At 43.6% G+C, this 23,377-nt stretch overlaps 1 protein-coding gene across 3 annotated transcripts in view; it reads left to right on the top strand.

Annotated features, from left to right (window-relative positions):
* The window catches only part of LOC306981181 (dynactin subunit 1-like), a 29,720-nt gene that overhangs the window by 339 nt on the left and 6,004 nt on the right, over window positions 1-23,377 (top strand). Inside the window, exons 1-21 of one of the 3 annotated variants that reach the window (XM_079580733.1) lie at window positions 308-451; window positions 2,918-2,983; window positions 3,595-3,789; window positions 5,261-5,342; window positions 5,416-5,450; window positions 5,570-5,590; window positions 7,949-8,032; window positions 10,677-10,802; window positions 12,401-12,598; window positions 13,801-14,005; window positions 14,705-14,783; window positions 15,358-15,517; window positions 15,845-15,949; window positions 16,288-16,479; window positions 16,571-16,687; window positions 17,517-17,669; window positions 18,081-18,241; window positions 20,201-20,369; window positions 20,677-20,745; window positions 20,962-21,174; window positions 23,102-23,263. In XM_079580733.1, coding sequence (XP_079436859.1) covers window positions 416-451; window positions 2,918-2,983; window positions 3,595-3,789; window positions 5,261-5,342; window positions 5,416-5,450; window positions 5,570-5,590; window positions 7,949-8,032; window positions 10,677-10,802; window positions 12,401-12,598; window positions 13,801-14,005; window positions 14,705-14,783; window positions 15,358-15,517; window positions 15,845-15,949; window positions 16,288-16,479; window positions 16,571-16,687; window positions 17,517-17,669; window positions 18,081-18,241; window positions 20,201-20,369; window positions 20,677-20,745; window positions 20,962-21,174; window positions 23,102-23,263 — 2,628 coding nt within the window. In that variant the 5' untranslated portion in view covers window positions 308-415. Of the gene's footprint in view, window positions 1-307; window positions 452-2,917; window positions 2,984-3,594; window positions 3,790-5,260; window positions 5,343-5,415; window positions 5,451-5,569; window positions 5,591-7,948; window positions 8,033-10,676; window positions 10,803-12,400; window positions 12,599-13,800; window positions 14,006-14,704; window positions 14,784-15,357; window positions 15,518-15,844; window positions 15,950-16,287; window positions 16,480-16,570; window positions 16,688-17,516; window positions 17,670-18,080; window positions 18,242-20,200; window positions 20,370-20,676; window positions 20,746-20,961; window positions 21,175-23,101; window positions 23,264-23,377 lie in introns of those variants that run through there. The other 2 variants (XM_079580735.1, XM_079580734.1) reach the window with 2 other exon arrangements.

Here is a 23,377-nt window from a genome sequence, read left to right as displayed (position 1 = left end):
GTTTAAATATGTTGCATCGTGTTTATTGTGCCATGTGCCTGCCTGGTTATAATCTACAGTAAAAGTTGTTCAGTTTGATTTAACTTTGACACTTTAGACATGCCCATCTTCTATGCGTAAACAAACCATAGCCTACATCGCTTCTTCTGTCATACCCTGCCCACATTATACAGCGTGATCAGCATGTCTTCAAATGTATTTATTCATCTGAAACAGGCTGATGCTCATGTGTGGTGGAGATGACAAACCCTCCCTCCTCTCTTCTGGGCTGGGCTGGGGGTTAGCACATTCACCAGCGCAGTGGGATGTCGCTTTCCAACTCATCCCGAGCGCTTACGTCTCAAGATGTGGAGCAGAGACGAGTTAGGAGTTTGAAAGATTAGTCTCTCTAAAAGGGTTTCCTTTAAATTGAACTATGGCTATGAACAGAAGGCATTCCTACACGCCCCGGGTAAGTGATCTGGGTCTTCCTGTGCTGTTCTGTTAAGTGGCAATGGGAGTTTGTGTCAAAATCTCAGTATACTACTATTAATAAGAAATACCCATTAGTATCATTACCACATCTGCATTGCCAGCTTTATATTTATTTATTTACTTAAATCCGCTTGACGCTAGGATTTAGTAATGTAATCATTTCCATAAAAGGTTAACTATATGTTTGAGCTGCAGGATGATGGAAAAGAATCTGATTACAGTTTTTGACCACACTTCAATTGGATGAACATGGTAGTTGCGATTAGATTTTCAATGTGCTTTTTGATCTAAAGATTCAGTTCACAGTGCGTTTCTTGCTCACGCCCAGGAGCACTAGAGAGAAGACTGAAGTATAGTTTCTTAACACTCCTGTAGAAGTCGAAGCTACAGGGTTAGTGCCTTTTACACAGTGAGCGTTTGTTTTTAAAACGCTCACTGGTAATGATGCAGAAATAATTCAAAGTTTTTCCCAAGAAAAAGGCACATGACAATAAATAAAATCACATAACATAATAAGAAAGAGTCCATACACAATAAGTGGTCATATGCACCACTACATTTCAACGGAGGTCTGTCGTACATCTATCTGAATGTCTGTGGATGTAATTTCAAAGCATAGTATGTGAGATCACCTAGTACGTATTTTTTCTTTTTTTTTCTTTTTACTAATGTCTACTGTATTGCAAAGCTTACTCACCTACGAGGTTTGAGTGCGTTATTATCTTTCTGTTAAGGGCTAGAAATGAATCGGAGAAAGTGGCTTTGAATTCGAATGATTGCGTTATTATTTCTCATTGTTGAAAGTTGTGTTCCAAAGAGATGTCAGTCTCTGTTTTACGCTTTGAGAAAAGAGTCAGGGTGAACTCACATGGCCAGGCTGTTCCTGCTGCCGGCTTCCTCACTGGATTCTCAATGAGCGCCTTTGTGTGAGCCGCACCGCCTGAAGACCTTTATATCAGTCGGACTCTTGTGAACAGGACGTATGACTAAGTGTATTTTGTTTCGGCACATTCAATGCCCCACGACCTCGACAACCCAAAGGAATCCTACATTTATAGTGGACTCATTTGTGATAACACTTAGTGGCACAGGAAGAGGAGAGTGTTGTTCAGGATGGAGCTGAACTATTAATAAAATGTCTAATAGCAATTTGAAAAAAAAAATTACATTAGGCGATAGAATGTCCTCTGCTTAGAACCATTCTGCCTTCTTTGGGGTGTGCGACTTTTTACCAGGAGTGTACACGTCCCACAGTACACAGTAGGGCTGCACAATATATCGCGAAAAATATCGTATCGCGATATTAGTCAGATGGTGATGTTGCAATATATTGTGGCTTCTCGCGATACGGATATTGAATCAGCTAAGATCAACCCATTTTTTTTGCAAACTCAAACTCATGCATTGAGGTCATGTGTAGAAGTTCAGTTTTAGTTTAACATTTACTAGCTTTGTTAAATTCTACCCTTGTTTTGGTCCTGATTGGGTGCTTTTTAAGTCTTCTTTTGACACAATTTGCTGAAAAAAAATCGTGTTTAGTGAAATATCGCAATAATATTGTTATCGTGATATTGCACAGCAGTATCGCATATCGCAAGTCACTTCAATATCGTGCAGCCCTAATACACAGTATCTTCAATTTATAATATAACTCAAGATTCAATGTCAGCCAGGCTGTATTAAAATATTATGCAATACAAGAGTACTGCAATTAATATTGAATGATATATGAATAAAACACGAGGTACAACAGTTGCATAAATAAAGAAAACAAGTAGAATCTATAAAAACATCAACATAAAATTAATCAATTACAGTAAAAGGCAAGAGTGCAGATAAAATACTTTCAGTCATATGCATCGGTAAAAAGAACTGTTTTCAGCCTGGATTTGAACATTGTCAGAGTTGAGGCCTGTCTCACATCCTCATGAAGACTGTTCCAGATTTTAGCTGCATGAAACTGAAACGCAGCCTCACCGTGTTTATTATTGACTCTGGAACCACCAGGAGACCCCTCCCTGAAGTTCTCAGGGCCCGAGATGGTTCATACAGCTGTAACATGTCAGAGATGGACTTTGGAGCTAAACCATGAAAAGACTTGTAGACAAGCAGAGCTGTTTTAAAGTCTATTCTCTGAGTGACAGGAAGCCAGTGCAGAGACCGGAGCACTGGACTAATATTGTCGTATTTCCTGGTTCTGGATGTTCTGCAGCTGTCTGATAGCTGGTTTAGAGAGGCCAGTGAGCAGCCGTTACAGTAGTCTAATCTGCTATAATAAGGTCAAAGTCCATGTTTTATTGATGTATTGTTACATCAATATAACTTTCTTCCTTTAAAATGCCCTTAAAGAGATGGAATCCATTGTATAAATAGTGCCAAATTTTAAATGTATTTGTTTTTTAAAATTCTTTATTTATTGATTCCTGTCTCTCTCCTTTTCCAGCTGACCAGCCCATTGATCAGCAAAATGAGCAGCGGGGGAACAGTGGAGAGCAGTAAGCCTCCAAAGGTAAGTCTTTAGCTCTGATCAGGGTTTTCATTCACCTGCTACAGCTTTTGGCCTCTTTCAAATGCAAATCACTGGTAATTATGAATTCCTTCGACCAAAATGACCAGCCAGGAAAATTCAAAAGAAAATAAAAACTGAAAGAGACACACGTTTGTCCCCCGTCTGAGTTATTGTGCAGATGTGTGGGGCATCCGTTGTTCTCAATCGTTTCTACGTGCCTTTTCTACCGTTTCTACCTTTGAATTTTCGTGGAAATATCGCATTCACAAGCTTCATCTGCATTCTGTTGTTTTTTTAGACTCATGCACTTTTATAGCGCACTATTCACAGGCCAATGTAGACTCTACATTCTACAGTATTATGACACGATATTTTTTAAATAAAGCAGACAGACCGTTTTTTCTCATTATTGGTCGAAATTTTACCTCTGAAACCAAGAACCAGAGCCTCTGAAACCAAGGCGATGTGTCTGTTAATTCGATGTCACAAGTCCTTATATTTTCACGATGGCTTTGATGAAATGAGAGGAAGTTTTGTACTTCTATCTAAACCTTGTATATTGTTGAATTGTTGTTCTGGACCTCATTCTGCTCTAACTGTTTGTTGCTCAGTTGGGCTCGATCGTGGAGGTGACGGGGAAGGGTCAGCGCGGTACAGTAGCCTACATTGGGGCCACACTGTTCGCCACGGGGAAGTGGGTCGGGGTCATCCTGGACGAGCCCAAAGGGAAGAATGATGGTACGGTCCAGGGCAAGCGCTACTTCACCTGTGAGGAGAACCACGGCATCTTCGTCAGACAGTCCCAGGTTTGTAGGTCTCTTCTGGGGACACATCAGCTTGAGCACACACGGAGACAGCTTCTAAAGTGAATAAGCTTTAAAAATTCCAGAGTTCCAGAGGCCGATCAATCCAGACAGCCGTTCGTGAGTAACCATGAGTACCAGAGGTTGAACTATGCAGAAATTCTCTCCGTCATTTTGACAAACCAAACGCGCTCGGTCTGTGTCCTCTGACCAGCTGCCACACCTCCCTCTCTCCTCTCATATATCATCATAATGGCCACGTGTGCCGGTTTACCTGGACTGATGAGCTCCAGTCTTATTGGTCTTCTTAACAGGGTCACTGTGTTGCCACGTTAAATATGAGCGCTCAAATAATCATACTAAAAAGGCTCTCTCCTCTCATGGATGCACCCGGGCGCGCATGGTGTCGGACCATCCCCCTGCTGAGCCTCCCTCTGCAGCCGTGTGTGCGGCGAGAGGGGTGCTAAAACATGCTTTATGGAAGCGCACGAGAAAGACTTAAGGTGTTAAACATTCAAAACGTACTTATTTTACTCAGAAACCCCCCGAGCTGCTGCCGCTCACCCGCTGTAAAAAGCTTTAGATTAGAAAGTGAAACGTAACAACAGACGAGTCACACGCACTTTTCTTCATTCACAAATGTCCGAAATAAAGAGTTTTAGTGGAGATAATTTTTGCACAAACGGCCACAGGGTGGCGCTCACGCGTGCGCACTCTCACGTGCACACTCTCATGTGCATGTCAGTGCAAGTCGCTGTTCACCCACTGAACACAAGCTGAGTGTGGCAGAAAACAGTCTGTGACTGTAGTTTATTATTTTACAGTGCTCAACCCCTACAGCTGCACCCATGAGACATAATCCTTGATATACTAGCCTATTTTTGAAAAATATTTATTTCACATTCTGGCCTACATTTGTATTTTAACTCCCATATATTCAATAGACAAAAGGGGGTAGGCGCTAACAAACTTAAGCTTCTACCTACACTTACCTATTCACCTACGCATATATCTTTCTTTGGCTTTGATTACTGTGCTGAACACTGTACTATGAAGAACTTTGTGGAACTCAGATGCTCAAATAAAAAAGATAAATTGAATTGAATTGAATTGAATGTATGCGCAAATTGTATAGAAATTGCGTCCAAATGTAGAGTAATAAAAAATAATAAATGTAGGCTTAGGCTATTGCTTGTACAGTATTTTTTTGCCTTTTAAAGTACTGATAAGAGTACCTTTAAAGTACCGGATCGATTAGTAGTATAGATAAATCCTTAACAGTACCCATCCCTAAGGACATGCCATGTGCCCCGGTGAAGAGGAAACTATAATGTGAAATCTGTGTGTTTAAAAGTGTGCAGTGACCAGATTTATTACCGAATGCGTTGAGAAACTTTGATTAGTTATTCCAGAATGTGGTGTTATTACAAACACCTGCCCCTCTTATTGTCTGATTGTTCACATTATTGTGCAGATCCAGGTAGTTGAAGACGGCTCCACTGCCACCTCCCCGGACACATCCGAGTCCAGCTCCTCCAGGATCCCCAGGCAGAAAGGTATAGGCCCATATGAAATGCATATTATGCCATTTCGACTGGCACAAAACTCATACTTTGTCTGTGTCTCCAGGAGATGTTGCAGAAACTCCCAAACCAACCAAACAGGTAGAGTTCTCTCATCGCTCCTGACGGGCTGAAGGAGAGACACCCCCAGCATTAGACTCTTTGTAATGTGGCTCTGTCCTGTATGAAGATTTGTCATGTTTATGAAACTGTGTTTACAGATGCCGGCGGGCCTTAAGAAGGTACACACATTCTGCTGCTTTGGATGTGGTTTCTCTATCATTCTGACACTGCTTCAGCTTCCATTGCACGCAACATAATCCATTCAAAAACAATTAGGCAGGAATGTCTGATGCTGATGTCCATTCTGCATGTCCTTCCACATCGGACCACTGTCTTTACTCACATCGTTTTACAGTGGAGGGATTTTGACAAGGGATTTATTTCACCTCTTAACCCCCACCTGAACCAAGCACATTTTCCACAGTTTGACTTTACCCAAATCTCAAAGCTTCTTGTAAAAAGAAGCACAATGAAAAAAAGCTACACAAATGTCAATGTACAAATCATTTGAAACCATGACAAAAAAGCAACAGGAAAAAAATGATGAGAAAGCAACAAAAAAGTGAAAAAACACGGTAAAAGCACTTGAAAAAATCGACAGGTTGGGATCAGTTTTGTAGACCATAGTTTTCAAATGAGACATTGTACTGTTGCTCTCCAGTCGAGAAGTGTTTATATTTGGGTAAAGCTGAACTGGAGAAAATGCACTGGGTTAAAGAGATTAAATTATTGGCCAGCAACAGACGAGAGTTTACGGCGCAGGACGAACCCACACGGGGGAGATCATGTAAACTTGTCCTCTTCATCTGATGCCACTGGGGCATGTTTCCAGTTTATGGGGAAACCGGAGCAACTACTGTTTTTGGTCAATCGTTTGGAAGATAATTGTCACTTCAATGCACCATCATTAAAAGAAATAGTACCAAAACCAGGAAAATGTGAGCAGAATCCCTTTCTACAAGTCTGTCGTCCGGCATATACAGTGATTTTTACACATCGCTCTCCAGTTTAGGGTTCTTGTTGCTCCTGGCTGCCCCTTCAAACTGATCTTACTTGAACATGGTCTTTTTCTGCAGGAACATTGCCTTGAAATGTTTATTTTTTAGGTACTCTATTTTCTGTTCACCTTTTTCCATGGGTAAACTCATCCACGTGCTCCACATGTGAACATCCATATCCACTCACCCCACTTTGCGGAGTATGGCATGCTGTGGTGTGTGGCTGGTGCATGCTTTCACAAATGACAGTCCCATGGGCTCGATGTCAATTTAAAGTACCTCTGATCCCCCCTCCCCTGGCGCCCCCTGGATATGTGTGTGTGTGTGTGTGTGTGTACTGTTTAACTGTGTTCCTCCTCCCCTGCAAGCCCTCTACTACCTCTGCCCGCCGCTCTGCCAAGGTGAGCCCACCCACAGCGCCCCAGGGGACATAAACACTCCACCGGGTTTTACAATGAGCCGTATACACGCTAGTGACACGTGACTTCCAAATGCCATCTCCGGACACCGCTGTTCTTCCTCTCTCGCTATTTTCCCAATGAGGATTAGCGATGTCTTGCAGAAATCACTGAATACAGTAGTTCCACAAAACATCACGGACTGTGAGATACTGATGGGAAGTCACTGACTACCTGTTAAAAACATTACATTGGATGTAAATACAAGAAGTCAACATGTTCATTGAGGAGGAGTTTTTATCTCCGAGCTAACATCTAGTATCAAAAAACACCACAAAAATTAAGAAACTAAAAGTATATGTACTTTTTGAGCGGCTCGTTGAAAATGTTGGTGCTATTTAAATATTTATTTAGTGTTAGCCGTTAGCTTCAAGACAAAAACACCTATAGTGATGAGCAGGAAGTTTCCTCCAGTGAAGTCTTTGCTCCAATGTTTTTAACCTGATGCTGTGACTGTCCGTCAGTAACTCACTGTCTGCCTGTAATCTTGAGCTATATTATGTTTTTACTAACTCATCAGGAAGAGCAGCGCCTCCTGAGGACCCTCTCTGAGGACCCTCTCTGAGGACCCTCTCTTGAGTCACAGGAAGTCAGATATTTATAGGTTTAATGTATTTGCCTTTGAGTAACTGCAGCAAACCACACTTTGGAACTTTGTTTTATCTTTTCTATCTTTGTTGTGGAGTTAGAGCTTTACCATATCACTTTAAAGACCGAATCGTGATTTTCATCCCTGTGACATGTTATTTTGGTTGTCATTTTGTTATGTGCTTTTTCAGGGGCAGCAGATACATTAGGCACTGCTTAGAGTCAATAGATACTACATGCAGATGAATAGTTATCAAAACCATGATCAGGGAGTGAGAAAATGGTGATACTTTTGGATATTGCACACAGGGTCACATTTTACGCAGTATGGCAGTATTTGATGTGTAGAATATGACACAAACATAAACTATACTACTGTACACGGGGTTTTGTAAATCGTCTCTTTTGCTGCATAAACCTCTGCATCCCTGTTTGACCTGTGTATGGCAGGGCCAGTTCGCAGCCTAACCTTTAGTGTCTCTCATCACCCCAGTTGAGCACCCCCCGCCTGGTTCCCGCCTCCTCCCTGCCCTCCCTCCTTGTGCGCTCCGCCGGGCGAACCGGCCTCTCCCGGACGGTATGGTCAGGGGTGTGAATGGGGGCACTTCTCTCTAATACCGTCGCTTCGGAAACTACAACTCCTGGATCCATTTCTTAAACCCTGTGATTTTCTTAACTGTTCGACTAATGACTAATGGAACTGTTTTTTCTTTCTCCCATGTCTCTTCTACGCTGCAAAAAGTCAACTCGTTCGACTTTATTTAAAGTGCTTATGAATATTAATCTTGATTTGAGAATGTTTACTTTAACGTGTTGAACTTAAGCAAACCTTTACACATTTACACATTAAACACATTAAGGGCCGATAGCCTTGAAACAACACAATTCCTCACTTCCAAAGTACGGGGTCAAAGTTGAGTCGAGTAACTCATGTCTTAGCTTTTTCTTCTCCGCTTTATGGGAGTGTTCCTCGGCTCAAACTCATCATTTCCCTTTTCCGCTACTTGGACTTGCTTTTATACCGTGATTCCCCTGTCCCACAAATATTTCTACAGTTCTGGCTCATTTACACTGATGTTTGACCGATGACACTCTCTCGCCTCAACTTTGACCTTGCACATATTTCGGAAGTAACACATTGGATTGTCTACAATGTGTCGCCTTTTTTTGGACTGGCTTCATGGTCTCCATATCTTCTATGCTGACTAAGACTGTCTGGTACTGCTCCATTGAGATTGGATTTCCATCTGGTCCATTCTGCCTAGACCAGTGATTCTTAAACTGTCCCACTAGTGATACCCAGGTTGGTCCAGGTGGTGTTGAAGAGTTCTCGGCAGCTTTACATTTGATTCATTTTAAATACATGAGTTTTGCTTTAGTAATACAAGTCATTTTGTTAGACCCAGTTTAGACTGATGACATCCTCTCCTCCTGGTCAAAGGCCTCAGAAATGAAAAGCACCAGCTGATGTGTTGACATTCTTTCCATTCCAGTTTAATTCTGTTTTAAAGCAGTACTAAGTAACTTGTTTACCTTTATACATCCTTTCCGTAGTACCTCTGGGGGTAATACAAGCGTTAATGTTATTATTTGGGGGGTTATCCGGTTATTATCCGGGTCAGAGTCCCCAATACACACTAATAGAATCACAAAGAAGAAGCAAGCAAGCTAACTGCGGGCTAGCGCCACTTGAATAATATTTACAGCCAAGTTTGAGTGAAAAAAATGATCTCCATTGTGTAATTGGATGTACAATATCTCTCTGTCCCTTTTGTCTTTTCTGTCAGCATAGTCTTTACTCCTACGGACAATAAATGAGTAAAAAAACGTAACATGCTGCGACAACTGCAGTGGCATCTATGGCCTCTAGGGGCATGAGTTACTTAGTACTGCTTTAAACCCATTTTAGACCAAGTTAGTAGATCGAATAATTTGACGAGGTAAAAAGTTTGAGAACCACTGGCCCAGACCGATCAGTTTGAATTTCTAAACCTTTCAAAAATAGCTTTGCTCATTTTGGCTACTGGGCTTCTGTTTTTTAGAGACAAGAGCTGCTTGAAAAGCTTTTGTTCAAAATAAAGTGCTTTTTTGCCACGTTACTGGATTGGGTTCGAATCTACTGCTGTAGAGGATATTCTGAAGGAAATGAACACGTCACACTCACATTTCTCTGACTGGTTCACTCTGCACATATTAATTCTGCCTTGAAATCCAATCTCTATGGAGCAGTACCAGACTGGCTTATCTGTATACTAGGATGCTGTCTGGTGGCTGGCCAGGCTACCTTTTCATACAAAAAAGTAATCTAACGCAGTAGTTTTCCTGTGGCCTCTGAGTGAGATTTAACTAAGCGAAGTCATTGGGATTAGAATATTTACTTTACCCTGTGGTTTTTTTCACCTGAGAAACTCCGTTAACCCATTTGATAAGTCAAGAGGGGGTTGGGGGGGATGTGGTTTAAGCGATTGCCAGGGAAGTGGAGGGTTGCTGGTTCAATTCCTGCCAGAGCACATCCTGTTGTCGTCTCTGTGGTAGTTTACTGCATTGGCAAAGTCAAAACTATCAAGATTAATATTCTGAGTACCTCTGTAACCGTAGATATTCTTCTTTTCTGCACAAAGTGGGCTTTCAAACCTTTTCAAATTATTTCTATAGTACTGCATTCTGATACTGAATTCATATTGTGTAGATCCTTTTAGCACATTTGTTACTTTTCCCAGAGTAACAAACTAAACATGGACATTTTTTAAGTGGAAATCCATTTAAATGTGAAACAGCATTGTCATAAATGATCAAATCCTCAGCTTTAAGCCTGCCACTAGGGCTGGGTACTGCTACTTTTTTTTTTTTTTTCCCGATACCAGTACTTTGACGATACTTGGTTTTCGATACCGATACCTGAACAACCGTTTACAACATTAATTTGAACTGAAACAACCAAGTCACTTCCTTTTTAATGCAACAACTTCCAAACTTGTATCTAAAGTTAAACAGTTTTTTTTTTTTTCTGTACCAGCTTATACTTTCCTTTTTTCCGATATCGGTAGTACCTAAACTTTATTTTTCGATACTAGACAGGTATCGTTTAACTGTACCCAGCCCTATTCCTGTATAACTATAATTACTTTCATTCTTATTAAAGTGCAGTATCAGATAACTTTCTTAATAGGAGTAGTCTGGATATGTCCCTATGTCCCACGCTCGTGTTATGTGTTCTGCAGGCGTCCCGCGAGAGCCTGTCCTCCTCCCACTCGGACATCAGTGAGGCAGCCCAGCCCCCCGCCACACCTGCCCCTCCTACACCTGCCCCTCCTACACCTGCCCCCGCCACAGCCACTGCCAGCAAGGTACGTCCCCGCAGTATGTTTGTGCGTGGAGTATCCCGACTTAGGCTCAATATCGGATAATAGTCGGATGCCGTGTGATGTTGTCAGGGAAACTAGCGTAAGCGGCAAAAAGCAACATAAATATATACACTGGAGTTCACATGGTTTTAGTCCCTGAGTTCATTTTTATTTAGGCGACGAAGACAAGGATGAAAACTAAAGCCGAACTGAAATTGCACTCGGTTATGGTTAAGTCCGATTTTAGTCAGCATTACTTTTGACAAACAATTTTCAGCTGACAAAATGAACAGGTTTTCCAGTTCATACATTTTAGAGTTGGAAAATGCAAATCCAAATGACATTGTAGTCGCCTTCCATGTAGATTCTGCATGGAAGGTGAATGTGTGTTTTTGGTCCCGCTTTTGAGTACATAAGAATGAAACGTGCTAGATCTCTGTCACTGTGTTGTTTTGTGACCAGGTGGAGCCAGGCCTCTCCACGCAGGTAGACTCTCCACACTCTGTGCACACTTTTGAAACCACGCAAAGCTGTTGGGTTGAGCCTTCCGACTGCAATAATCAACACGTACTAATGTTGGGTTTGATTGTTGGGCCAGTGAGGTCTCTTTTTGCATGTTTTGTCTGCCTGTGTGGGTTTCTTGTGGATACTCTGATTTCCCCAACTATGATGTGATAAAACTACTTTATGAAGTGTCTAACATCTAATTACCACAGAGAATGCATCGGTGATTGGTTTGGTGGTGGAACAGCGACCATTAGGCTGGCTCTTCCACTCACTCTCCTCATATACTTACACATTCTATACAAAGCAAGAACGGCATATTAATTACTACCAGTGGTGCAGATCTGATTCAATATAGACACATTTAAATGTTCATGGTTATCTTCACCCTCTATTGCCTAGAAAATGGTCGATGATTGAAATGGTAAAAACACCAGACCCAGTAATGCTATGATATCATCCTCACCCTTTTGTAATTCTGTCGCAAAGTTAGTCATTCAAATGAAGAAGAGAGGTTGTTGGTCCTGGGACCGAACAGCTGGAAATTGTAACAAAACTTAACGTCAAAAATAATAGTTAAAAAAGGAATCAAAAATATAAAGGCTGTGACACCAGGCCCATCTACAATACACCCTGTGGGAAAATGTTTCAGATATAATTTGTTTTTGGGCAGTTAACAGACTTCTCAAACTGAAGATCCTGGACAACATTTAAAAATGGGCGTAATTCATGTTCATCGTTATCAGTCCCACACACTGGCTTGTTATTAAACAGAGTTTTATTACGACATGAAAACACAAATAAAAATGGCGACTGCAAAGGCTTGATCTTTTACTTTTGTTTTTGAGAGACGAGGTGTGGCTGTTCTAACAGATCTTCGAACACATTGCCCATAAAACAACATTTGGAATGTACTTAAGAAAATAAGCAGGTCACATGACACATTTCTCTGATTGGTTTGTCGTTCCGGCCTGAAATAGCATTATTATTCTCTGTGTGGAACACATGGACTCAGTCACAGCGACAGCCTGCTCATGTGTCTCACACGGTGGTGTGTGTGTGTTTGTCTCACGTGTGTGTGTGTGTTGTATTGGCAGGAGGAGGAAGCTCTGCGTGCGGAGCTAAAGGACCGTGAGGAGAAGCTGGAGACCTTGAAGATGAAGAGGAACGAGGACAAGGCCAAACTCAAGGAGCTGGAGAAGCACAAGATCCAACTGGAGCAGCTGCAGGAGTGGAAGAGCAAGATGCAGGAGCAGCAGAACGAGCTCCAGAAACAGCTGAAGGAGGCCAAGAAGGTCAGGCTCACTCTACTCTGTTCAGCTGTTCACTATGCAAGTTTTAAGAACATAAAGGAGGCCGAGAAGGTCAGGCTCACTCTACTCTGTTCAGCTGTTCAATATGCAAGTTTTAAGAACATAAAGGGGGCCGAGAAGGTCAGGCTCACTCTACTCTGTTCACCTGTTCAATATGCAAGTTTTAAGAACATAAAGGAGGCCGAGAAGGTCAGGCTCACTCTACTCTGTTCAGCTGTTCAATATGCAAGTTTTAAGAACATAAAGGAGGCCAAGAAGGTCAGGCTCACTCTACTCTGTTCACCTGTTCAATATGCAACTTTTAAGAACATAAAGGAGGCCAAGAAGGTCAGGCTCACTCTACTCTGTTCAGCTGTTCAATATGCAACTTTTAAGAACATAAAGGAGGCCAAGAAGGTCAGGCTCACTCTACTCTGTTCACCTGTTCAATATGCAAGTTTTAAGAACATAAAGGAGGCCGAGAAGGTCAGGCTCACTCTACTCTGTTCAGCTGTTCAATATGCAAGTTTTAAGAACATAAAGGAGGCCGAGAAGGTCAGGCTCACTCTACTCTGTTCAGCTTTTCAATATGCAACTTTTAACAACATAAAGGAGGCCAAGAAGGTCAGGCTCACTCTACTCTGTTCACCTGTTCAATATGCAACTTTTAACAACATAAAGGAGGCCAAGAAGGTCAGGCTCACTCTACTCTGTTCAGCTGTTCAATATGCAGCTTTTAACCACAGTCTAAGGTTGTATCCACATGTGGGCACAGGTGCTAATTTTTTGAAGGATTATTCAATAGAACAGTAAACTGGGAAGAGACATTTAGTGTATGGTCAGAGCTGGGACTCAAACCCACGACACAGTGTCCTGCCACATGTGCAGCAGCCTTTACTTCCAGACTATTGACTGCACTAGAGTAAGTACAAGTAAAAAGTATAACCCAAATAATGACTCCAGTAAAGGTCATACACAATATTACTCCACCAGGCGACCAGTGTTTCCTCAAAGTACGGTATTGTAAGATTTGTACAAACTTCACACAAAGTACTATTAGTTGTTTTGACCATGTGAGTGTAACTGAGTAAACTTACTCTGATACTCTGATAATGACCCTTTTGGACAATACTCCCCAAGTTATCACCTGTTTGTGAACGGCCAGTATGAGATGATTGTTTCACTCTATTTGTGTGTGTTGTCAGGAGGCACGTGATGCCCAGGAGGCCAAGGACCGCTACATGGAGGAGATGTCGGACACTGCGGACGCCATAGAGATGGCCACGCTGGACAAAGAGATGGCGGAGGAGCGCGCCGAGTCGCTGCAGGTGGAGGTGGACACGCTGAAGGAGAAGGTGGAGGAGCTGTCCATGGACCTGGAGATCCTTCGCCACGAGATCTCCGAGAAAGGTCTGGCTCTCCTTCAGGCCTGCAACTCGAAACGCGATGGATGGATCTTTTATATAAACCTCATCTTGAACAAAAAAAGCAAATCCTCCACTGTCTCCTCCAAAGTATACAACCTGCTGCTGTCACTGCCACAGAATGGGCTGGTAGATCTGACGAGCAAAAGCGCCAGATTTGAGATTGCTTTTGAACTGCCGAACCCAATGCAAAAATACCAGGGGTGTGCTCAATATATTGTTACAGAGTACAGGGCAATACGTATCGTATCGAAGCACCTGTATCGTGATACACAAATATGTTTGTCTAACCTTAGTCTTTATTCAGAACGTATCACAACATGCTGTAACTACTCCAATAACAGGCTTAAATTGCACGCTGAGCTTATTCTGAATAATAAAGCTTAATTAGTGCTAGTGCCGTCTCCAGTCATCGAAGCTACTGGACTGAACTCTGGAGGTTCTTAGCTTTGAAAACAGGAAAGGCATGTTCACATAGTCCAGCCACTAAGAGCTCATTCTACAAACATTTAATTTTGCTTTGTTCTCAATGTTTTTGCTCCTGCACTTTCACAATCAAGATTCACTTGAAGTTTTAATGTTTAAACATAATTGTTTTTTTGTATATTGTATATTTTTAGGTGTCTAGTCTCAAAACTAGAAACCTTCCATGAGATCAGCTGATGACTGTTGCTCTGTGTTTCAGGGTCTGACGGGGCGGCGTCCAGTTACCACGTCAAACAGCTGGAGGAACAGAACGGCCGCCTGAAGGAGGCGCTGGTCAGGTCAGTCATTTAAGTGAAAACACTGACCGCAGAGGAAGCCGTAGCCTCTCTCGTCGTGAGCAATATTTATTGAACATGGGACAGTGATACAATGAATGCTAACCACTGAACCCTGGGAATGAATGGGGAAAACAAAGCTATTAAACAACCCAACCTAAAGACTAGACGTTTCAAAGACCGGACCTGATCCTGACTGAGATGCGAAACTTAGAAGTAATAAACCGATCACAAACAATGAGTGTCTCACATTCTGTCGTTGGATCAATGAAAATGTTGCTCCTGGTTTTGCATTAGTGGCATAGGGAATAGCAACAAGATGGTCCGATCTAGAATTGTATAAAATATCTTTAGTAAGCATCTTTAAATGGTTTGTCTAATGATTGAACATTACTGAATTCATTAAAACTATTTTTCAATGAATCAAGTTAGAAAATATATATTGAAATAATCCTTCTGAAAATAAACAACTTCAGAACAAACCTGGGGAAATGCATTGGTATATAGAGTATGTTTAAGTGGAACAGCTTGTGCCGTCCCTGAGCTTTGTGTGTGTGTGTGTGTGTGTTGTGTCCAGGATGAGAGACCTGTCGGCCTCCGAGAAGCAGGAGCATGTGAAGCTGCAGAAGCAGATGGAGAAGAAGAACACGGAGGTGGAGACGTTCAGAGCTCAGAAGGACAAACTGTCGGAGGAACTGAAGCAGGCCGAGGCCACCATCGACGAGCTCAAAGAACAGGTCCACACAAACTCACTTTCACCAAGGGGCCTCAAAGTCGCCTTTCAGCCCTTTCCAAGTAGCCATCAAAGGTTTTCCATAGAAGCCTGATGAGTTTAACTACACTATTGGCAAAACAATTCACATTTGTAGATGCATTTTCTAGATGCATATGGTCTGATATGTCACTGTGATTTTGGCGATTAACTGGATGGCGCTGACGTTGCTATAGCATCTGCATAGATAAAGTGGCAATTGAGTACATTTTAGGTCATGTGCCAGCCGTGCTCTCTCTTAAGCTCAGACATGTGGAGGCTCCTGTGTCACAGATCGATGCTGTTTCTCCAGGTGGACGCGGCGCTGGGCTCGGAGGAGATGGTGGAGACGCTGACGGAGAGGAACCTGGACCTGGAGGAGCGAGTGCGGGAGCTCAGGGAGACCGTCACTGACCTGGTTAGTGCAGCAAAGCCGTTGCCACTGCACCGTACTGTGGTCCAGAGGAGCTGGTCTGGACTTTAAAATAATACCATTTCAATTGCAAAGGGAATCTTTAATTCAATAATCTCTTAATTTAATAGAGTTTAGGACTATGCAAACTGCCAAGATTTCCACAGGTCCTGGCATATTCCAAAACTTAACACATGGCTATTTTCAAATGCTAAATTATGGAGTTGTTCTATGGTTCTTTCCTCTTCCTTTTTATTGTCTATGAACAGTAAGAAAAGGCTCGCATGGATAACATTCCATCCTGAACTGTGTGCGGCAGATACATTTTTTGTCATTGTGTGTAGGAAGCGATCAATGAGATGAACGACGAGCTGCAGGAGAACGCCCGGGAGACGGAGATGGAGCTGAGGGAGCAGCTGGACCTGAGCGGGGCCAAGGTCCGAGAGGCTGATAAGAGAGTGGAGGCTGCCCAGGAGACTGTGGCCGATTACCAGCACACCATCAGCAAGTACAGGGAGCTGACTGCACAGCTGCAGGTGGGACTGGGGGGGTCGCAATGTTTATACAGGAATCCTTATTAGCTATTAGTAAAAACTGTTTTACTCCCATTTGTACTTGGTGTTTTAGGAGGCCAACAGAGAGCTGCTCAGTCAGCAGAGCGCCAGCACAGAGCAGGTGCAGCAGCCCCCGGCCGAGCTGTTTGACTTTAAGATCAAGTTTGCAGAGACCAAGGCGTACGCGAAGGTAAGAGCTGAGCTTAGACGTACCGACAGAGCTGTGGGAGAGGCCATAGGTCAGTCAGGAGTTGGACGATCTCAAAATATCAGTATGTCAGAACTGGAAGATGACACATTATTTTATTTAAAGAAAATCTAAAACAGTTGGGAACACGTGGATTATTCTGCTTTTAAATATAAATGAATGGGAGAATAATTTGGATTTAAAGAAATGCAGAGACCACATGGTCATTGATGTTCAGGAAAACAGCCAAAGTCTTGAGCCGGTTTCTGTTCAGGGGGAGTTTTTTTTTATCTTCTTGTTTACTATCGTTTGACAAAAATAAGAATGCCCTCAATCAGACTGTGAAATGGGCGTGCAAGCTGACTGGCCAGCCACAATCAGCTGCAGAGACTGAGCTCCAGCAACACGCAGGTCCCTCTGCACCCCATGAACCACCACTTTCAGTACCTACCAAAATGTATGTCCAAGAGATATACAGACAGCTTTATTCCAGCAGCAATTGTCTTTTATACTAACAAACTTCGGCGTCACTGAGGGCAGCGGACTCGGGTACGAATAAAGAACCTAAGATTGTAAATTGTGCACTGATAACCCTAAAAAGACTCGAAATGCATCTGAATACATATATTTACAGTGGTGTAGATCGAACTGTTCGGAGAAAGGGCCCTACATGAATAGATCTCACATGAATAGATCTATTATAATTATGAAAATAATGATAAATGATAAGCACTTTATACCAGTTAATTTTGAAGTACAGACTCTATAGAATGTTATTGCACCCCAGACATGACCCCCGGCCGTTGTTAAAGCGAGTGTTTGCTGTGTCCAGGCCATTGAGATGGAGCTGAGGAAGATGGAGGTGGCGCAGCTGAACAGACAGGTGGCGCTGCTCACCTCCTTCATGCCTGATTCGTTTGTGCGTCACGGAGGAGACCATGACTGCGTCCTGGTGCTGCTGCTCATCCCCCGCCTCATCTGTAAGGTACGCTTCTCCTGCTGTCCAGAGGGGGGCGGTGTGGAGACCCCCTCCTGAGGATGTCCAGGCAGAGGAGCCTAAGGCCCTGTATTATGCTTTTATCTCCTACTTTGGACACCTTTGTCTTGTTTGTATAAGATAAAACAATGTGTGTGAGTGTCTTCTGCTTGTTTCTTGTTCAAAAGAAAGTAGGAAGTGTCAAAGTTGCAAAACATCATAGTAGGGACAATTTGACGTGGTCAGAATGTGTTTGGTGAAGGTTTGACTTTAAAGCACAGAAAATATTCAGGGATTACGACATGCAAGCGAAGGCCACACAATGAGAAAACTGCTTAACATGGACATTAGCTTAGAGGTTTTTTATGTTTTAAACTGTACATAAACTCTGCGTGTGCTTGCTCTGTGTTTTGTGTGAAGGCGGAGCTCATCAGTAAACAGGCTCAGGAGAAGTTCGACCTGAATGGGCCCCTGGTGCCGGGCCCCGGGCTCAGGGGTCCTCCTGGAGAACAGCGCAGCTTTGCCTCTGGGCTGGTGTACTCGCTGAGCCTTCTGCAGGCCGCGCTGCACAGATACGAGCAGTGAGTACACGTACACGTACACGTACACGTACACGTACACGTACACGTACACGTACACGTACACGTACACGAACACGTACACGTACACGAACACGTACACGAACACGTACAGTACTTTACAGACACACACACACACGTACAGTACTTTACAGACACACACGTACAGCTCCACATACAGTACTTTACAGACACACACGTACAGCTCCACATACAGTACTTTACAGACACACACGTACAGCTCCGCATACAGTACTTTACAGACACACACGTACAGCTCCACATACAGTACTTTACAGACACACACGTACAGCTCCACATACAGTACTTTACAGACACACACACACGTACAGCTCCACATACAGTACTTTACACACACACGTACAGCTCCACATACAGTACTTTACAGACACACACGTACAGCTCCACATACAGTACTTTACAGACACACACGTACAGCTCCACATACAGTACTTTACAGACACACACGTACAGCTCCACATACAGTACTTTACAGACACACACGTACAGCTCCACATACAGTACTTTACAGACACACACACACGTACAGCTCCACATACAGTACTTTACAGACACACACGTACAGCTCCACATACAGTACTTTACAGACACACACGTACAGCTCCACATACAGTACTTTACAGACACACACGTACAGCTCCACATACAGTACTTTACAGACACACACGTACAGCTCCGCATACAGTACTTTACAGACACACACGTACAGCTCCGCATACAGTACTTTACAGACACACACGTACAGCTCCACATACAGTACTTTACAGACACACACGTACAGCTCCACATACAGTACTTTACACACACACGTACAGCTCCACATACAGTACTTTACAGACACACACGTACAGCTCCACATACAGTACTTTACAGACACACACGTACAGCTCCACATACAGTACTTTACAGACACACACACACACGTACAGCTCCACATACAGTACTTTACAGACACACACGTACAGCTCCACATACAGTACTTTACAGACACACACGTACAGCTCCACATACAGTACTTTACAGACACACACGTACAGCTCCACATACAGTACTTTACAGACACACACGTACAGCTCCACATACAGTACTTTACAGACACACACGTACAGCTCCACATACAGTACTTTACACACACACGTACAGCTCCACATACAGTACTTTACAGACACACGTATAGCTCCACATACAGTACTTTACAGACACACACGTACAGCTCCACGTACAGTACTTTACAGACACACACGAATAGCTCCACATACAGTACTTTACAGACACACACGTACAGTACTTTACAGACACACCCGTACAGCTCCACGTACAGTACTTTACAGACATACACGTACAGTACTTTACAGACACACACGTACAGACACACTGTGCACACATCTTATTCAGACAGAATTGTCAAAAACATCGATACTCCAAAAAACGTTATTGACCTAGTATCTGAAGTAGATACTCTTTTGCGCAGGTATAAATTAATACTTTAAATATAATGAATATTGCACCAGGTTGCAACTGGAAATCAAAAATTGGCAACAAAATGACTTTGGGCAGGTTTATTTGGAGAGCACGATTCATACACATTGTATGACTACATAAACTTACTAAAAGGCAAATCAAATCCATAAAACATAGATATGATCATCAATTAGTGAAATGGAAAAATAGTGTTTTCTGTCTGGATTTGAACATGGTCAGAGTAAAAGCCTGTCTCACATTTACTGGAAGACTGTTTGAACGGTCCTATGAATCTTTATTAGAAGATAGGACTAAACCCATTTTTATTTTGTGTTGGAAATGATATATTCTCCAGAATTAAATGAATAAATCTGATGGAGATGGACCTCTACATAGATGGACCTCTTTCCTTGGCATAGTGTTTTCGTATAATAATCAGTTTGTGATGGTGCTGTGTAGGGCCCTGGGCTCCTGCTCTGTGGAGGTGTTTAAGCGCATGGGCACTCTGTTCTCGGAGATGAGCTTCCACGAGCGCTCCCTGGACTACTTCATCGACCTGCTGCACAAAGACCAGCTGGACGAGACCGTGCAGGTGGAGCCTCTCACCAAGGCCATCAAATACTACCAGGTACTATCCCCAAGGCCATCAAATACTACCAGGTACTATCCCCAAGGCCATCAAATACTACCAGATACTATCCCCAAGGCCATCAAATACTACCAGGTACTATCCCCAAGGCCATCAAATACTACCAGGTACTATCCCCAAGGCCATCAAATACTACCAGGTACTATCCCCAAGGCCATCAAATACTACCAGGTACTAGTACTAGTCAGCAGTAGTAATATCATTAGTATTTTGAGAAGGAGTTCCACAAACTTCACATACTGTAAAATCAATTCTGTTTCCAAATAGTGTATTTCTTTCTTTGCAGCAACTGTACAGCGTGCACCTGTCTGAGCTGAGTGAGGACTGCACCGTGCAGCTGTCGGACCACATCAAGGTACTCCGCCCCTGGAGTTCTTTTTAGGTGTATAAAATACGAACAAAATATCGTTACATCATGAGGAGAGTAATGAGGTGTAGACATTTTGCCAGCTAAAGGGTTAGAAATGAATTTTTCCTAGCTCTTCGCTCTATTAAACAAACGTATAAAATGGGACAGAGTCCATGGTCAAAAACAAACTAAGCGGTCATAGAAAATGTCTTGTGTGTGCAGTTCACGGGGAGTGCGCTGGACTGCCTGGCGGTGGAGGTGTCCCGCCTCAGGGCCTTCCTACAGGGGGGTCAGGAGAGCTCAGTGCTGGCTGTACTGCTGAAGGACCTGGATACTTCCTGCTCGGACATCAGACAGTTCTGTAAGAAGATCCGCAGACGGATGCCCGGAGCCGAGGTGGTGGGGGCCCCGGCCTCGCTCAGCTTTGGCTCCCAGGTATATCAGCTCCACATAACACTTTACACTAACTGTCCCTTCACATACATCCTTTAGGTACTGCCTTTATTAAAGCTTATTTACCTTGACATTTTCTACAGTATAACTTAAAATAATATAAGCAGATATAGTGATTCCCAAAGTTGGAACTGTTTGATTTTGATTGATTTCCATTACAAAGATTTTTTCCGGGAAATGTATTTTTTTTTGCCCTTTCAGTCAGTGCCATTTGATATTTTGTAAACAAAGCTGTAAGACATGACCAATGCTTTGTACACCTTAGCATTTGTGCTTATTACAATATTTGTTTTATTAAAATACATATGACACAGCTGTTCCGAGCCGACACCAGGCCAGTTCAGAGAGTCCCTCCAGCTTGTTCCCTTTCGGTCATTTCCCAAATCTCATGACCATAGGTGAGGGTGGGAACGTAAATTGAGAGCTTTGCCCCCGACTCAGCTCCCTCTTCACCACGACAGACCGATACAGCGACCGCATCACTGCTGACGCCGCACCGATCCGTCTGTCCGTCTCACGCTCCATCCGCCCCTCACTCGTGAACAAGACTCCGAGATACTTGAACTCCTCCACTTGAGGTAAGGACTCCCCACCGACCTGTAGAGGGGAAGAGGGGAAGCCACCTTTTTCCGGTGGAGAACCATGGCCTCAGATTTGGAGGTGCTGATCCTCATCCCGGCCGCTACACACTGGCTGCAAACCGCCCCAGAGCAGCTGAAGGTCCTGATTTATTGAAGCCAACAGAACAACATCGTTTGCAAACAGCAGAGATGAGATCCTGAGGCTCCCAAACCGGACGCCCTCCGGCCCCAGGCTGCGCCTAGAATTCTGTCCATAAAAGTAATGAACAGAACCGGTGACTAAGGGCAGCCCTGGCGGAGACCAACACGCACCGGGAACAGGTCTGACTTACTGCCGGCAACGAACCAAGCTCCTGCTGCTCATACAGGGAACGGACAGCCCTTAGCAGAGGGCCCCGGACCCCACACCCCTAAAGCACCCTCCACAGGGCACCACAAGGGACACAGTCGAACGCTTTCTCCATATCCACAAAACACATGTGGACTGGTCGGGCGAACTCCCACAAACCCTCGAGCACCACACTGTTCCTCCTGGATCCGACTACCAGAACAGCTGGAGGAGGTCTGCGTGGATCGGGAAGTCTGGACATCTCTGCTCAGACTGCTGCCTGCGCGACCTGGCCCCGGATAAAGTGGCAGAAAATGGATGGATGGATTGGTTAACACAATTCTATTTAAGATTTTGCTTAGTTTGGCCATTTTTTTATTGACCATCACAATCAGGTTCAAAGTCGAGAGTTTCCCTAATGATTAAGTTCATATTGCGTAGTTTGTGTGCTGTTACAGTCTAAACAGTGTACTGTACCCCTGCTGTGTGTACTGTACCCCTGCTGTGTGTGCTGTTACAGTCTAAACAGTGTACTGTACCCCTGCTGTGTGTACTGTACCCCTGCTGTGTGTACTGTTACAGTCTAAACAGTGTACTGTACCCCTGCTGTGTGTACTGTACCCCTGCTGTGTGTACTGTTACAGTCTAAACAGTGTACTGTACCCCTGCTGTGTGTACTGTACCCCTGCTGTGTGTACTGTTACAGTCTAAACAGTGTACTGTACCCCTGCTGTGTGTACTGTACCCCTGCTGTGTGTACTGTTACAGTCTAAACAGTGTACTGTACCCCTGCTGTGTGTACTGTACCCCTGCTGTGTGTACTGTTACAGTCTAAACAGTGTACTGTACCCCTGCTGTGTGTACTGTTACAGTCTAAACAGTGTACTGTACCCCTGCTGTGTGTACTGTTACAGTCTAAACAGTGTACTGTACCCCTGCTGTGTGTGCTGTTACAGTCTAAACAGTGTACTGTACCCCTGCTGTGTGTGTGTGTGCGCAGGTGTGTGACTCCCTGACCGAGTGCCGGCGGCAGCTGAGCCGGGTCCTGGCTGTGCTGCAGGAGGTGGCGGCCGCGGGGGCCCAGGTCATGGCTCCTCTGGCGGAGAACGAGGGCCTGAGCTCAGCCAAACTGGAGGAGTTCATGTTCAAGGCTGTGGAGCAGGTGGGAATAAGGAACTAAGCGTTTCTACACTAAATATCCTTGGATCTATGACAGGCTTTAGGTTACATTGACACATTGAGGCTGCGCTGTTTTGGGGATTTAGCTGTTGAGTGC

Source organism: Gobius niger (assembly GCF_951799975.1).
Source record: "Gobius niger genome assembly, chromosome: 21".
NCBI lineage: Eukaryota > Metazoa > Chordata > Actinopteri > Gobiiformes > Gobiidae > Gobius > Gobius niger.
This window is presented reverse-complemented; position numbering and strand designations above follow the sequence as displayed.